We start from the raw sequence: 18,448 nt of genomic DNA, 5'->3' as shown, positions 1-18,448 counted from the left end.
AAGAATCTCTCTTTTTATGTCTTATTATAAATTTCATTTGAAAAGCAAGAGCATGAATACCTCAAAATCCCATTCTCCATATAAATCTTTATCGTTTACATCAGCCCATACATAAGTGTAAGCTTTTAATTGACTGGAACTGTGCTGTTGCTCCTCTTTGTCCTGTTATTTGAACACTCAAAATAAAGGTAGCAAATTAATATTGGAATACAATGTGGATAACCAATTATAAGGAAAAAAAAAGGATTTAATATTTTTTATACATATGCACGTTTTTATGTATGCTGATAAAACATTTACAAAATGAGTAGAAGTAAATCTACTACTACTTAATTCTATTATTCGGTAATTAGAAATCTAGGCCATTTAAGTACACTTAACAAAAGACTAAGTCGAACAACATACAGCAGACCGTCCCATTGAAACCATCTATTTCAGGAGCCATTCTTAATGTGTGTCACATGCTATAACATTGTTGAAAGATAGATCTGTTTAGCAAAAGCCAAAAGGGATAACCAAGACACAAGATCTCTAGTTGTAAAGATTCAATGATGGAGAAGATTAACCCATTCAATTAAAGAACCCTTGAATGATGTAAAGAATACTCTTCCATCTTTTCCCAGGTCCTTGAGGTTCTGCATTCTCCATTGCTGCTGGCATTTAAGTTTCTCATGGTTTGAGTAGGTTCCATAACATTTTGATGGTGTTGTAAGAGGGATAAGAACTTCATACAGGTGAGAATTGGTTGCTTAAAATATTATAGCTAATGTTTTATCCATTTTATTTTTCTGATGCTTGCATTTGATTTTGAAGTCACTTCATCTACACGGACTATCCTAAAACTGACCAAGTGCAACCTGGACTTTTGAAGTATTAAAGAGTAACATCACAAAGGATTTTCTTAGCGTCTGACTATATCTTTACATCTTGATTGTATCTATCATTTACCTTCTTGAGATAAAGAGTCAGCAATTATACGAAAGCTAATGGGGTGATAATTATCACCAGGATATTGAGGATTGGAGATGCACTTAATTATCACCAGAATTTAAGACATTTTCCTTGTTCAGCTTGATACAAATAACTGGATATCTGAAGTTAAGGAAGCCAAATCAAGAGCAGTTTGCAACGTCCTGTTTTGATCTTCCAGAGGAGAATCAGCATGGGTGAACCTCAATGGTTCTGTAACTGGAACTGAAAGGTTTGGGGTCTTTGATAAGAGACCAAAACCAAGACGGGAAGGACAAGAAGTTCAAGGAACACCCTCTAAAGAATTAATGGATGGAAAATTAGTAAAAGGTAATTGAGCAAGACTCAAAGAAATACCTCATCCTATCCTTAGCATTGAGAGATTGGTGTTTCCTGTAAAAGCTACCTATTTTTTGTTTCCATGTACCATCATATATTATAATTGGCAAATCATTTGGATGAAAGGATGCTTTAATGTCCCCTTTATAGTACATCCCACCATCCTTGTAAAATTTCAAGATGTTTGGACAATTCAAACTTTATCTATCTTCCACCAAGTTTTCTCATGCAGGAATGGGGGGATTGGGGGATGGGTTTCAAGGATGGGATTACAAGCGGGCTAAGTTTGGATATGGCAGGGGGGCAATGACGGGGTGGTGGCAGGAGTTGGCACAAATATGAATAGTACTTGAAAATAATTATAAAAGGATGTACAAGCATTAAGTATAAGAATTGTGCATCAAAACTTTGGCATACTATGTAAAGTTTAAGATTTTTTTAACTATAATGAACATCAAAAATATGATAATGATTGTATTGAAATTTGGACATTAACAATGGTGTGAAGAGCTTTCTAACTTTAAAAGCAAACCAAAGAGTAAGAATAGAATTGCAAATGAAACTTGGACATACTAAGTTCTAAGTTTAAACCAATAAACGTAAAAAACATGGCAATGATTGGGTGGAAATTTGTAGTCGAGTAGCAAACCTTGTCGAGATTTGGGGCAGGGTTCTGGTGGCAGAGCCCTGTTAGAAAGTTGTGCTTGTCATTGATAACACAGTTGTCATTAATGTATATTGAACAAGACATTGATGATATAGAAGTGGCAATGAATACAAATGATTGTAATTGATATTGCAGTCATCATCATAGGACAGTAATAAAGTACTTGCAACAGTTTGCAGATCAAAAACAGATTTGTTTGATTGTTTGCAGTGATTATGATTAAAGTTATGTGCAGCAATTTTGGAATGGTTATTTGAACAGTAATTAATAAATTCAAATATATTTACTATATAGCAAGTAATTCAAAAATTAGTGTTGTAATTACCAAAGCAGTGATCTCTACAAAAGGCAGTGACTCATAGACTGAAGGAATTGATTTGTTCAGAAAACAGAAGTATTTACCACAGTAAGTTAGAAGACAAAACCTAAAATTGTTTATATTAAAGAATTGTCTATATTAAATTATAAACAGACAACAAAGACAGAAATCCATGTATAAAATATATCAGTAATTAAAAGATGTGATTTGGTTTTTTTATAAGCAAACATATAAGATAAAATCAGAAAAGACAAAGTATGAAATAACAAAACGAATAAAGATCACGGATAGCAATGCAGTGATCATGAGTCTTTCATGGCAGCAATTATATCAATGAAACAGCACTGAAGTTTATGAAAAAGAAACAAAGAAGCAACGGTGTAATTTGTTAAGTCAAAAATAAGGCAAAAAGAGAAGATATGCAAGCATAGTAAAGTATAATTTACTTTCTTTTAAGAAACATTTTATGAAGTCTGATTGTGATTAAGGCACGTTAATGAAGAGCCAGTTATAAAATATGAAAGATAAAAGTGCAGTTCTAATAATGAAACAAGATAAGATAAGATAATATTAATGTCCACGAAAAACCAACAAGGTTTATGGGACTAAGCATACAAACAGAAGAACCGGCCAAAGCAGAAGCACCAAACGGTGACTTAGAAGAAACAAAAGCCAGGAACAAAAAAAGAAAGAAGACAAGGTAAGGACTAAGGGTCCTTCCTTGTCACAAAGAAATCAGTAATAGATGGGTAAACCCGTGGGCGATCCATAGTCTTAGACTGTCGTATAGAGCTGTTGTAGGACTGTCGCTACCTAGATAAACTAATGCAATATCTAACCAATCTGGAATGAGACGTATTGGAAAGCCTTTTCAAGCCCCGAGAAGGAGACAAGGTAGAGAAAAAGGCAGTTATGAGCTGGTCTGAAGTACGCCTCTGAGGTATAAAAGACTACATAGTAATCTCTCGAAGATGGGTGGCCTCCTGAAGATAAAGTGCAAGTCACCGCTGATCAATATAACTGAAGAACATCGAAAGAGAACAGTCTCTATAAAGGCAGTAAAAGCTTCCTCTAATCTCATCGAAAAATGAAGTGGATCTCCGTCTCAACCTTTGCTAAAGTACACAACTGACATATCCGATCCACCCGATCCATATGGTGATCAGTCTAAGCCCGGAGGCGGTGAGAACCAACCCTAAATGAGCCTAGAGAAAACCATAAGGCATAATTCCAGCGCCGATAGAGATAAGCAAGGCAAGCAATAATACCATCTTGAATCACAAGAAAATGCTTAGCATAGAAGGCCATCCTAGGTCGAAGACCTCTCGGGGGATTGCTTCAAGTAGCAGTAATGTACTGTCTGTAAAAATCCTATCTGACGTGCTCATTCAACTCCTAATGTGAGGGAAGAAGATGAGCAGGAGTATCAAGTGAAAACTGATAAGGAGGAAGACAATCTATCTCAATACCAATCAAATCCAACAAAGAGGTGGCCTGGGCGTACCAACAACGAGATCTAGTAGAGGTGTCAGATCTCATAATCTCAACAGAATAACAATATGCCAGATGAAAGTATTTGTGCTGGTCAACCCCCGACTCCATAAAACCACGAAGCCAATGAAGAAACCAAATCAAATAAAAAATGATGGCAAGGTTAAGAGGGTGAGCTCCAAACTCGGCTAAGACAATGTTGTGAGGGGTGAGTATGTGACATCTTATGATACAGCATAACATCAATGTCTGGACCCTCTCTATAGAAGCCCAATCAGAAGCAACAAGTGAAGGCCCCTAAGCCACCGAGCCATAAAGAACTATCAGACAGACCAAGGAGTCAAAAAGGGACAACTTGGATGAAATATCTTGGAAATGATGCCTGAAGCACTATCTTTCCAGCAAAGCAAGGGAACCCATGCCCTTACTAACTCTAGACTGAATAGCTGGTCTGAAGCTAAAGCGCGGCCCAGAGAACTTCACACCAAGATACATATAAGAGGAAATAATCTCAACCTCCTGACCCTCAAAGAAGAAATTAAGATGAGAGTCTTTAAACAGTTAAAGATCATAACTCGAGTCTTAGACAAATTGACCACAAGCTGCTGCTGATCACAAAAAGAAGCCAGACCATCAAGGAGTCTCTACAAGCTGTCGAGAGAAGAGGCCAAGAGAACCACATTATCAACAAAAAGGAGAATGGAAATCAAAACCTCATGTAAATAGCACCCATCGCTCGATTGAGAGGAGTTCACAAGGAAATCCTCCAACTCATCAATATACAAACCAAACAGTGTAGGAGAAAGAGGACATCCCTACTTCACACCAATGGTGCTTTGAATCGGAAAAAAAAAAACCCTCCGGAGTCCTGAGCCTACCGGTTACCTTCTCATAAAGCGTCATAATAGCAATCTATAACATATCTGAGATCCTAATCTCATGAAGTCTCTGAATTAAGGCCAACCTAGGAACAGAATCGAAAGCCTTACGAAAGTCCACAAAACAACAATATACCTTCTGAAAGTAGTGCCTTGCCTCCTCAATGATAGCCTGCAGCGTGAAAACATGGTCCATAGTTTGAACATAATTGTTATTTTAAAAAAAAGTAGAAACCAAAAAACGAAAGATTTCTTTTTATTTTAAAAAGATTGACACTTAGAGATAAAGAAACTTATAGAGATTAAAATATGAGAGTGACAGAATTATTGTCATTGATGTCAAAGTTTCACAGATATTTGTCATTGATGTCATGATAAGTGAATACAAAGCATATTTGAGTAAGATCCATTAAATATTTGCAATCACTCGCCAAGTCCAATCTATATGTATATTAATAAGTGGAGACTAAAGAAGTAAAAGAGCATTGAGAGAATATAGTTCCCAAAGATCTATATAGATATAAAAGGTATATATGTCCAGATATAGCAGAGGCGTATGTAAAGGTGTAAATACATAGATAGCAACTCGAGGAGGAATGTTTGACCAATAATTAGATACCGCCAAGACTCTTCTAAGAAGCAATAAAACTATTTAAAGCAATGGAGGCATTGCATGAAGAAGACAAAGCACTTATAGACAAGATGCCATCTTAAGTTTGGGTGCAAATTGTAAAGAAGTCAAAACAATATTAAAGAAATAGAGGACAGCGATATATGTTGGCATATGCGAAGTACAAATAGATACATCTGCGGTAACTAAGAAGGAGACTAGCGAATATTTCATGGCAAATAAGACTTAGGATATTTCTTACAGCATTGCAACATTAGTTAACGGAAAAGAATGAACTATATGAAGCGGTGATGCCCAAGTATCATGAATTCATGAAATAAAGGCAAGGAATGAAACCATAAGACAAAGATATAAAAATAGATGCATATCACTGAATGTAAAGGAAAAGAGTAATTATTATCAAAGGAAATGAATTATTTGCAATGTTGTAATGTACTAATGAGAAATACCAATCTACAAAAAAATACTAAATCAGAATTATATATATTCATCTATATAAAATAAATATATTCATAACAAATTGATAAACTTATATATATCCAAAATCCTATTACTATTGACTTATAGAAGGGAAGTTGTAATGTTACAAAGGAAGGGTGGTGCAGGGCACCTATGACTCCTTGGCATGCAAAATTGCTAGGTAGGTTTAGTAGTTGGTCTTGGTCCTTGTTTGCATTGTAATGACCCATTTGTAAGGTGCTTGATCACTAAGGTGTCTTTATAAACCTAGTGAATAAAAACAATTTGACATGTTTTGGTGTGTCTAGGTGATAGGTCTGAGTTGTTCTAGGTGTCTAGGGGGTCAAGTACATCCTTAAGAATAAGTTTTAGGCCTAAGTACGCCAAAAGGAACAAATTGCATTGTTATGTTTTAACAACCTTTGAAAAGGTGTGCCTTTTGGTTTCCAACAGTCCAAAGGGAACCAACAGTCAATATTTGAATTTAAAAAACGTTGTAATGTGATCGACAGGAGGAGGAAGGATCATTGTGTAAAGGCTTGAAGGAAATAAATGCAAAAAAAATCCTTAAATTTCTGAAAAAACCATAGTTCCAAGAATCACGGCGATTCATGCGATTCACGCGATTCGGCGATTCGATTCAAGCCAAACGATTTTTTGTGAATCGGTGAATCGAATCAGCGATAAAGGGTTTATGAAATAAGTTACTCACTAAATTTCAAGGGTTTTTTAAATTTTCCGATTCATGGCCGATTCGATTCCGATTCATGGCCGATTCACGATTTGATTCGGCCTTGCCGATTTCGATCCGATTCCGATTCTTGTTACTTTGGAAAAAACTGGCGAGACAACAGATTGTACAGCCTGGTACAGATTGTTCATGAATGAAAATCTACTTTTCTGTGTAGAGGGATGTTTTAGCTATCTTTTGGTTTTTGTTTGAATTCATTTGGAGCAGGGAGCCAATAGTTATTCAAGTTTTTCTGGAACCGGTCCAGAATTCTGTTTTGAAACAGCGGGTTACATTAATGGAGCCCTAACTTGCAAACCCCACAGTGGAAAATTCGAAAACTGGAGGGAATGCAAGTTAGGAGTCTGGACTATGTGATTCCAGAGTTTCAAGGTGTTTGGAGAAGGGTTGAGGCACTTTTAAGCCGGCCCTAGGTCAAGTTGATGAGTAAACTTGACTAGGGAAAGGAGTAAAAAGGAGGCAGTCTTGAAATCTGAGTTAACCATGGGTGCCAGAGGTTGTTTTTGAGTCGTTTGGAGTTGTCTGGGATAGCCTAAAGGATTTAGGGTCTTGGGAACCCATCTTGTCCCAAATTTTCATGATGCCCTAGCTTAGCCTGATCAACTAGGCCTAGGAGAGCAAGTGGGGTTTGGGGGTGCTGGATTGAGATCAGTGCAAATCCTTTTAGGATCCAACAAAACAGCCAAAAGGGTATCGGGAATGGTAATTAGTTTCCCTGGGTGTGTGGGAAAATTGCAAGTTAAAGCCCAAAAACAGAGATAGGAGGACCAATTGGCCTATTAGGCCTAATTGCTAGAAGTGAGGGTTTGAGACCTAGGAGGTCCAAACAAGTTGTCAAATCTGAGTGCTAAGGGCACACTTAGGCTGTCTCCAAAGGAATTTGCTTGAGAAGTGAAGAACCTTATAGAGTTGCTTCATAAACCCAATGTGTAGGGTGTACCCGGGTGAAGGGTAAGTTGCCAAACTTGAGTGTTGGTGTTAAGACCTGGTTGTGGAAAGGCCTTGGAAGGCTTAAGGAGGTCTTTAGCTGCAGACTCTGCATCAGGTGGTATCAGAGCCACCAAGTTCTAGGTTGGAAACAAGAGGAGAAGACAAAATGTCAGAGAATGAGGAAGAGAGGGAGATCCCTCTAAAGGTAACAAACGCTGAATTGACCAAGTTGGTCAAGGAGCAGATGGCAGACAATGGAGCCATAAGAGAAGAAAACAGATTGACAAGAAGAGACATGGAAAAACTAAGAGGCAAGGTGAGTAGAGGGTCTTTTGATGACTCTGAAGATGAGAAGGAAGAGCAAAGACAAGAGCCAGTAGACCCAAGGCAATCTCTAGCTGATGTCAAAAAATCATGATTGAAATTTGAAACCCTTGAGAGGTTAGGGAGAAGAGACATGAAGCCTGACATTCCTATGTTTAGTGGCAAATTGAATCCAGAGGAGTGAATGGACTGGCTTGAGGCCTTGGACAATCACTTTTATTGTGATAATGTCCCTGAAGTACAAAAAATCAAAATTGCCAAGGCAAAGATGAAAGGTGCTGCTTTAAGTTGGTGGAATTATCTCCAATCGGAGAGGTTGGATGAAGGGAAGGCTGCCATCAACACATGGAAGAGAATGAAGTCTGAAATCAAGAAACAATTCATTCCTGAAGACTATGAAGTCATGCTACATCAGAAGTTACAAGGGTTAAGGCAGAAGGATATGGATGTAAATACATTCACAGAAGAATTTCACAAACTGACCCTGAGAGCCAAGGTGACTGAGACAGAGAGCCAGAAACTTGCAAGGTACTTACATGGGCTCAAGTACCCTATTCAGGATGAATTAGACTTGTTCAATCCAAAGTCAGTACATGCTTGCTTCCAAATGGCTTTGCAGATTGAAGAAAAACTGAAAAGGAAAAGTGATTCTCAGAATAAGAATAGAGGAGACAGTAGTAGCAGTGGCAGAGGAAGGTTTGGAGGGAGAGGAACCTTCAAGAGCAATGAAGAATCAAGCAGCAAGGAGAATCATGAAGGTGAGTCTAGTAATAGAGGGAGCTTTAGAGGAAGACGAGGAAATGGAAGGGGTAGATCAAGTGGAAGAACCCCAGGACTGTTTACAGGCAGATGTTTTAATTGCAGCCAAGTGGGGCATCAAGCATCTAAGTGCCCTGAGAAAACAAACAGTCAGCAAGGAGGGGATAGGAGATTGCATCTTGCTCATGAAGAGGAGGTGCAAAGCAATCATGGAGGAAAAAGAATTGCAGACCCTGAGGATGGAGAATCTCTGATGTTCAACAGAACTTTGCTAAAGAAGCCTCAAGTGAAGGAGCCACCACAAAGGAGGACCTTGTTCAAGACAAGTTGCAGCATTAAAGGTAAGAAATGTAACGTTATAGTAGATTCAGGTTCTACTGATAATTTGGCATCTAGTTTGATGGTGGAGAAACTTGGGTTAAAGAAATTTCCTCATCCTAATCCCTACAAAGTATCATGGCTAAACAAAGAGCAGCAAGCATTGGTTAATGAACAGGTCTATGTTGAGTTTAAGATAGGAGACTATCATGACAAAGTGGTATGTGATGTGACTGACATGGATGCATGTCACCTGCTGCTTGGAAGACCCTAGCAGTATGATGTAGACTCTCAACATCAAGGAAGGAACAATGTTTATGAGATCACCAAGAATGGTAAACAATACATAATGAAGCCTCTGCCTGATGATGGAAAGGAGGAACAACAAGCAAACAGTCTGGTAGTGGTTGGAGAAAAAGAATTTCTGAAAACAATTAAGGAGAAGGATACTCCATGTTATGCTATTGTGGTCAGACCACAAGAGGAGAAGAAGGTGTGCAAGGTGGCTAAAGAAAAGGAACCATGTGAGACAGTGGGACCCAAGGAGGTCAGAGACATGTTGAAGTTGTACAAAGAAGTAATTGCTGATGGAAAGACAGAGACACTGCCACCAATCAGAGATATCAGTCACTGCATTGATTTCATACCAGGATCAACTCTCCCAAACAAAGCTGCATATAAACTCACACCTAGTCAAAATGAGGAGTTGGCAAGACAAATTGAGGAACTCTTGAAGAAGGGGTTCATTAGAAGGAGCATAAGTCCTTGTGCAGTGCCTGCACTATTAGCCACTAAGAAAGACGGTACATGGAGGTTATGTACTGACTCCAAGGCTATTAATAAGATAACCATTAGGTACAGATTTCCCATGCCAAGAATGGAGGATTTGATGGACTGCCTAGGAGGGGCAAAGTATTACACCAAGATGGATTTAAAAAGTGGTTACCATCAGATAAGGGTAAGAGAGGGGGATCAGTGGAAAACAGCGTTTAAGACCAATGAGGGACTTTTTGAATGGATGGTGATGCCCTTTGGTCTGTCCAATGCACCAAGCACCTTCATGAGACTCATGAACGAGGTATTGAAGCCCTTCATTAACCACTTTGTTGTTGTTTATTTAGATGATATTCTTACTTTTAGTAAGAGTAAAGAGAACCACTTGGTACACATTGAACAAGTCTTGAAAAGATTGTTAGAGGAGAAATTGAGGATCAATTTAGACAAGTGTGTTTTTATGCAAGAGGAGTTGATTTTCTTGGGATTTGTCATCTCCAAAGGAAACCTCAAAATGGATCCAAGTAGGGTTGATGCCATCTTGAGTTGGCCTACACCTAGGACTGCCAGTGCAGTCAAAAGTTTTCATGGCTTGGCAAGTTTTTATAGGAAGTTTATAAGAGGGTTTAGTAATCTCAGTGCTCCCATGATTGATACCATCAAGGGTGGAAGAAAGTGTTTGTTCAAATGGACAAAAGAAGCCAATGATTCCTTTGAAGCATTGAAGAAGAAGGTGGCTGAGCAACCAGTATTGGTGTTACCTGATTTCAATAAGGTATTCACCATAAAATGTGATCCAAGCAACAGGGCCATAGGTGGAGTCCTTAGCCAAGAAGGCAGGCCAGTTGCATTCTTTAGTGAAAAGTTGAATGAGGCAAGGCAGAAATATTCAACTTATGACTTAGAAATGTATGCCATGGTTCAGTCTCTCAGGAAATGGAGACATTATCTACTGCCCAAGGAGTTCATTGTCTATACAAATAACCATGCCCTTAGTTTCTTGAATAGGCAAGAAAAATTGAATCATAGACATGTCAAGTGGATGGAGTACCTCCAATCATACACATTCACAGTTAAGCATAAGAAGGGGGTAGCAAACAAGGTTGCTGATGCCCTTAGTAGGAGGAATTTGACTATTCAAGAGATAAGATTGGAGAATGTGGGATTCAACTCCATCAAGGACTTGTATGAGCAGGATGAGGACTTCAAGGAAGTCTATCAAGTATGTAAAGACATGACAGGTTAGTACCACAGTACCTATGCTGATTACATGCTGCAAGAGGGGTTACTCTTCAAAGGAGGGGAGTTGTGTATCCCTAGGGGATCATTAAGAGAGAACATCATAAAGGAGAAACATTGTGGGGCCTAGCAGGTCACTTTGGGTTGGATAAGACCCTTAAACTTGTGAGAAGATTTTACTACTGGCCAAGGATGCCAACAGGGGTCAAAAAATTTGTTGAGGCTTGTGTCATTTGTCAAAAACCCTGTTAGCCGACTTGGTTGTCATCGGTGATTTTGTACTTTGTAGCCGACGTCGTCGGTAAATAGTTTGTAGCAAAAATACTATATGTGGTCGACGGACTCCTTCGGGAAGGTTAGGTGGAAAGTATTTATACCCCATCTGGGATCATTGTAAATCATCTTAGGAAGCATTATGTAATCTTTTGGCATATGTGAATAAAGGAATACTATTGCGGCTGTTCCTGTTCATTATCTGTGTACATTACTTAATTAATCTATGTGGTAAACATTTGGCGCAATTGCCCTATGAACTTGGAAGGTGGGAGGAATGAAGATTAATGCCAAATCAACTTAACAAGGATCGAAATAAGGTCAAGGGAAAATATGGAATCCGTACTGCGCAAGAAAATTTAATTCTGGCACAACAAGCCGAACGCCAAAGGAGATTCCAAAAGATTGCCGACGAAAATAGGAGCGTGGAAGAATTGTTGGAGACTCAACAACGGGTGGAATTGGTGGAAGAAGCACAGGAGGAGTTTTTGAATTTGTGTTCGCTGAAGGAAGAGGATCCAGACGGAAGAGCATCGACTCACACGGCTCGGAGTGCCAAGGGAGCACGAGCGTGGAGTAAACTCTTCGTCTGGGATACACTTCCGCAGGGGACAACTTCAGAAGATCCTTCTTCACCAACGTTCGCAACTGTTGAGACCGTGGGAGAACAATCCGCCAGTGTGGGAGAGCAGACCGCCGGTGTGGGAGTGCAGACCGCCAGTGTGGGAGAACAGTCCGCCGGTGTGGGAGTGCAAACCGCTTGTGTGGGAGCCGGAGAACAATCTGCCGGTGTGGGAGACCAGTCTGCCAGTGCGGGAGTGCAGACCATTGGTGTGGGAGTACAAACCATCGATGTGGGAGTGAACAACGCCAGTGTTGCAAGATCGAGCAACGCTTGTTTACAAAATCCAATTGTGATGGCGGGACCAAAAGAAAAACTACCGAAGTTCGATGGTGATGGTACGGCCAATCCCATTCGACACTACAAAACATGTGAAACAATCTGGAGGGCAAATGGCATAATTGATGAAGACAACTGGATGAGGCAATTTCCGGCCACCCTATGGGATGTGGCAATTGACTAGTTTATTAGTACAGATCCGCAGAAGCTAGACAGTTGGAATAACATTAAAAAGGAGTTTCTCGCAGAATTTCAACTGTTGTGCGATGATAATGAAATTGTTGGCGAGATCTTCAATACCAAGCAGGGGAAGAATGAAACAGTCCACGTCTACGCCAGGAAATTAAAAGATTTGATTAATAAAATGGAAAATAAGCTAGCAGACAGACTTCAAAATAGATGGTTCGTGGAAGGATTATGCCCGAAGCTGCGGAAGAAAATGAAAATTGTGCCGCCATCGTCATACATGGAAGCGTACAACAAAGCACTGAACTTGGAAAGCGAGCAGAAGACGAAAAAGAAGAAGAAGAATAGTTCCTCCGACTCAAATGACTACAAGTCCTCGAGAGAGCATACCAATGATGATGAAAATAGTAGCAGGAAGGTCTACACCCTACAGAAGGACATGATTCGCATGATGGAGTTTAAAAATATGCAAAAGGAGACAAAGGGCAGAGAGTTGTGGTGCACGGAGTGTAGGACCGATGGTCATACTAAAGGAACCTGTCCAAAGAACCAATTCTGCGACATTTTTCAAATCATGGGCCATTCGACCAAGGAATGTCCCTTTAACATGAAGACCAAAGGATCTCTGCAAGTACTTCTTACACAGGAAGCATCCCTGTCAGGCAATAGCGGAAATACCAATAATGTTGGTGCTACGTCGGGAGGATACAAGAATAATAGACGTGGGCAGAATAACAATAACAATGCAAACAATAACACTACCAATACCAGCAGAAGCCGAATCCAGTATGATGCGAACGGATGGCCGATCGTACAATGCCGCGCATGTAACTTGTGGGGGCACTTTGCCCGGGAATGTCCAACAGCAAATACACCCAAACTATTATGCAAATGGTGCGGATCTAGCGACCATGACGATGCCAACTGTCCAAAATCGGGAATAAACTTGATCACTGTTGAGACGGATGAAGAAGAGGTTTTGGCGATTATGCAGAGGCAAGCAAAACAGTACTCGGACCCAACAGAGGAAAAGAGAAAATTTGGAGAAGTGCGGGCAGAGATTGGAAAGGCATCGTAGGCAGAAACATCTCAGTTGAAGGACACCACCGGCACTTTGGCAAGAAACTCTGCAAAACAAAACATCGTACAACAAATTTTACAAACGAAGGTCCGGGTCAAGATAAATGATTTGCTTCTTACAATGCCCCAGCTCCGATCCGCTCTCACAAATATTGCACCAGCTCCGAGGACACCAGGAGAACAAGGTAGAGGGAAGGAAACTGATGCAGGCCGAGAAGACCAAATGTTGCTAGCCCTCGGTCGGCATCCGACGGTTGTCGAGATGGGGATTCTCAGACATGTTCTCACAGACACAATAGTCAACGGTGGGTCTAGCGTAAATGTCTTACTCGAGGAGACCTAGAAGAAGCTGGGGCAACCGACATTGCGGCCCCCTACATTTCAGTTGCTCACAACGGATCAGCACGGCATTAAACCTCTGGGCAAACTCATGGCACAACCGGTAATGATTGGCACACAACCGTTCCTACTGGACTTTTTCGTGACCCCGCTAAAGAGAAAAGGATACGACGCCATCCTTGGCCGCGGATGGCTTATTCAAGCCAGAGTCAAACACAACTGGAAGAACACCTTGTCACTCGAAAGTAAAGGCTGGTGATTTGTCAATGATTTGCACACCCAAATGGTTGGGGAAGAAGCCCTGTCATTAGATCCCGAAGAAGAGGAGGATGAAGGCAGACAGCATATGGAATCGGATCAGGAGGGAGTCCTGCGGTTGGAGGGAGGATCAACAGATGATGATTTGGATTCAGTCAACGGTCTCTACTACTAGCAAATAGAGGACTACGAACTATTCCAGAGTTGTAATATACTGACAATTGAGAAAGGTCCAAGGGGGGATGAATTTCCAAAGGAGTTCACTGAGGTAAACGAGGGGGATGCATTGTTGGATGTTACACCCGCCCATGCATTCAATGAGGGGGAGACAATCAAGCATAATGAAGCTACAATACAAGCAATGAATTTGGGAGATGAAGCAGCACCGAAGAACATTCTGGTGGGAGATAATTGGGATCCGATACTCAAAGCGGCAGCATTCAAGATATTCCTGGAATACAACGATGTATTTGTATGGACATACAAGGACCTAAAGGGTGTACTGTCGGAGTTGAGTGTGCACCACATCCCACTGATCAAAGGAGCGGTACCTGTACAGAAGCGACCCTACAAGATGAACAAGAACTATGCGGCACAGGTCACATAGGAAATCAACAAGATGTTGGAGGCCGAACTTATTTTCAAGGTGCAGACAAGTAAATGGGTGTCGCCTATAGTTATCTCACTGAAGAAAGACACCACCCAGATCCGGATATGCATGGATTTCCGATGCCTCAATGCAGTCACAATCAAGGATCCTTTTCCGATTTCGTTTACAGACAGCATTCTGGAGGTCACCGAACATGAAATTTACTCCTTTATGGACGGGTTCTCCGGATACAATCAGATCTCTATAGCAGAGGACAAATTAATGACCACATTTGTCGTCGAAGATGGGGTCTATGCATACAATCGGATGCCATTCGATTTGTGCAACGCGCCGGCAACCTTCCAGCAAATTATACTGCACATCTTTGACAAGATGTCCGTGGGAAACTTCAAAGCGTTCCTTGACGATTGGTCAGTATTTAGCGCGGAAGACAGACATCTGGCAGCACTCGGTGAATGTATGGAGAGATGTCCCAGGGCGCAGCTGGCATTGAACCCCAAGAAGTGCATATTCATGGTTCCGCAAGGAAGACTGCTCGGACACATCGTCTATAAGGAAGGATTGAAGACTAACCTAGACAAAGTGAGTCATCCTGGAAATGCAGCCATCTACTAATGTGACAAAGGTAAAGTCTTTTCTCGAACATATAGGCTATTACAGGAGATTTATCAAAAATTTTGCCAAGGTGTCATACCCGCTAGAAAGGTTAACCTGCAAAGGAGAATCATTCAGATGGGACAAAGAACAGGACGAGACGTTTGAAGGGTTGAAAGTACGACTGGGTACTGCACCGATCTTGGCATATCCGGACTGGAATAAGGAGTTTCATGTGCATGTTGACGCCTCAAATTATGTGATCGAAGCAACCCTAGTGCAGACGGGCAGCCACAGGTTAGATCACACGATATACTTTGCCAGTCAATTGTTATCAAAAGCAGAGCAGAACTACAGTACGACCGAATGGGAAGCATTGGGAATGGTCTACGCTGTGCAAAAAAATCGTCATTGCTCCCCACACCATTCATATTCTATGTTGATCACCAGGCTCTATTGTACATGATCAATAAACCTATCATTCAAGGAAAAATCAGCAGATGGCTACTTCTGTTGCAGGAGTTTACTTTCAAAATCATTGTCCGGCCAGGGAAGAAACATGTCAATGCCAACCACCTCTCGCGGATCAAAACAGGGGAACCAGCAGAGGGAGTGAATGACGACTTTCTTGACGCACAGTTGTTCCAGATCGCAGTACTACCAAAATGGTACAGGAGCATTGGGGAATATCTGTCGACAGGACAGTTTCCAAGAGGCATGCCACCAAAAGAGAGGTGCAAGTTGATAATCAGGAGCCGTACCTTCCAGCTGATCAACGGATTGCTCTACAAAATGGGGCCAGATCATATTCTTCGACGCTATGTATTAGAAGAAGAGATACCGCGGGTGTTAAAAGCACATGAGGGTCCCACGGGAGGACACATGAGACTCGACGCCACTGCACGGAAGATATTGCTCGCAGGACTTTGATGGCCGACAGTGTACAACGACGTGCGGGAATGGATCGTCAAGTGTGACACTTGCCAACGGGCCGGGAAGCTGCTGAAGAGAGACTTCATGCTACTGAACCCCTCCCACACGCAGGAACTCTTCGAATAGTGGGGATTGGATTTCATTGGACCCCTGAAGGTAAGCAAGGCTAGACGGTGTCGGTACATCATTGTCGCAACGGAGTACCTGACCAAGTGGGCAGAGGCACGTGCACTACTAGATAACTCGGCCATCAGCACAGCAAAGTTTATTTATGAGCAGATCATTACCAGGTATAGAATTTCATTACAGTTAACAAGTGATAGGGGTGGACATTTTGTTAATCACGTCATTCGACTGCTCACCACCGAATTCAAGATTTGTCATTCATTGTATAGTCTGTACTACCCGAGAGCAAACGGACAGACCGAGGCTACAAATAAAATTCTAGTATCAATCATCTACAAATCTTGCACGGTTGAAGGTGCAAATTGGGAGGAAGACTTACCCGCCGCCCTTTGGGCTTACCGCACGACGTACAAGGTGACGATAGGGCACACACCATTCCAGTGATGTTCGGACAGGAGGCAGTTGTACAACCCAAATTCATGATTCCGAGCCTGCGAATAGCACTGAAAAATAAGCAAGGTGACATGGAAAGCTTAAGAGAGCAGCTGCATAAATTGAATAAGCTGGAGGAGAAGCGATTGCTGGCACAATGGGCAACTGAGGTGACACAGAATAGATGTAAGGCATGGCATGACAGGCATCTCAAACTCAACAGGTTTCAGTCAGGGCAATTGGTACTGAAGTATGACAGGCAGAATAAGATTAAGCCAAGAAATTTTAAGGTCAGATGGGTTGGACCATACCAGATTCGAGAGGTCAGCAACAATGGAGCAATAAAGTTGTGGATGTTGGATGGGCAAGAGGTACCTCAGGCAGTCAATGGAACCAAATTGAAAATATACTATGCTAGAAAGGCTGCGTCGCCGTTGCCGTCGCCATCGCAGAATGACCGGATGACTCCCTCGTCATTGTCGTTACAAAGCAGCGACGCCTCAAGGCAAAATTGAAGTTCTGTTCACAACCAAAAAAAAAAAAAAAAAAAAACAATGTAAGCGAGAGAAGGCCCGCAGGTGGGTTCGCGGATGGCCTTAAGCCCGCAAGTTTCTTTTCATTCCCCACGGGGTGGCTTCTGCGACTTAATCCCTTTCTTCCACGGGTGGGGCCATGGGTTTTTGTTCTTCCCGTGGATGTGTTCTCTTTCCGCGGGTGTGTACTTCCCTTCCGCGGACATCTTGTGTATTTCCGCAAATGCCTTTTGTCTTTCTGTGGTGATAAGTCCCTCCACGTTTGGTCTTCTTCTTCCGCGGGTCCGATGTTATCTTGTTCTCTTGCGGGCACTTGTTATTTTCTTCCGCTTCTTTCCCTCTGCGAATGTTTTTGCTGCTGCGGATGATTCTTCTTGCACCCCGCGGACGTCTTAAATTCCCCGCGGAGTGGTCGTCATTCGCGGATAAGTTTCTGCTCCCACGTGTGTTCCCTTTCCCCCAGGCAACCCTTCTTTGATTCCCCACGGGCGGCATGTCTTCCTATCTCTATGGCTTTTTTCTTGCTTCTGTGGGCGTTTTTCCTCCACGGCCGTTGTGTTCTCCCGTGGCTTAAATTGCTTAGTCTTATACATTACTTGGTGCCTCAGTCATAATCCGCACACGGAGGGGTCTATAGTGGGACATATGTGTATCTAGCTCCAGTATTAGTAGAAGTTAGCAAAGCAGCGTGTGCACTTGCCGCGGCCATTGCTGCAGGAGGTAAAGGATTCTTTCTATCACAATTAACCCGCGGATGTTGCTTTTTCTTATGCAGACGTCGTAGGGAGCGTTTCGCCAATGCTCTCCTCTCCCGCGGGTATCTTATTCTGCCAGGCGCGTTCCATGTTCCAGAATTTGTTATGCCTCAGCAACAAATTAAGACACACTCCAGAATCTCTTGTTCAAAGCCACAGACTTCTTGTGGGTGCCTTCTCAATCCTTCCACGGCATAATAATTCTTCTCACCGGCAGTCGTGACTGAGCAAGTTCTATTCCATCGTGGCTTTCTCACGCAAGCTATTGATTGTGCCTTGTCATCAGCAAATTGCACATACCAGCAGATGCATTCTTCAACCACGGCTTTCTTTTCAGCACTCATATAGCCTCCGAGACATGAAGGAGTAATCACCTAACAACAGGTAGAATCTATGGCAAATAGGTGTCGCCCGCGGACTCCATTTCTTGCATGGATATTATTGAGGGACGCTGTAAACGTATAGCTAAGGCTGGTTGGTCGAAGGAGAACCGGCAGGAAAGGGAAGCGGCATTGGAGCAGAAAAGTGTTGCAGCATATTCTCCACGAGAAGGAACCTATATTATATAAGGAGGAAAGAA

The 18,448-nt window shown here is 41.7% G+C and overlaps 1 protein-coding gene across 4 annotated transcripts in view; it reads right to left on the bottom strand.

Moving 5' to 3' along the window:
- The window catches only part of LOC149572176 (AIG2-like (avirulence induced gene) family protein), a 218,136-nt gene that overhangs the window by 63,092 nt on the left and 136,596 nt on the right, over window positions 1–18,448 (bottom strand). For all 4 annotated transcript variants that reach the window (XM_089813439.1, XM_089813441.1, XM_089813442.1 and 1 more), the window contains one exon: window positions 61–162. In XM_089813439.1, the coding sequence (XP_089669565.1) occupies window positions 61–162 (102 nt within the window). The remainder of the gene's footprint in view (window positions 1–60; window positions 163–18,448) is intronic.

This window comes from Cupressus sempervirens, chromosome 2, assembly GCF_028749045.1.
Source record: "Cupressus sempervirens isolate cs-2001-9-10 chromosome 2, ASM2874904v1, whole genome shotgun sequence".
Taxonomy (NCBI): Eukaryota; Viridiplantae; Streptophyta; class Pinopsida; order Cupressales; family Cupressaceae; genus Cupressus; species Cupressus sempervirens.
The sequence above is the reverse complement of the archived record's forward strand: the minus strand, read 5'-3'. Positions and strand labels throughout refer to the sequence as shown.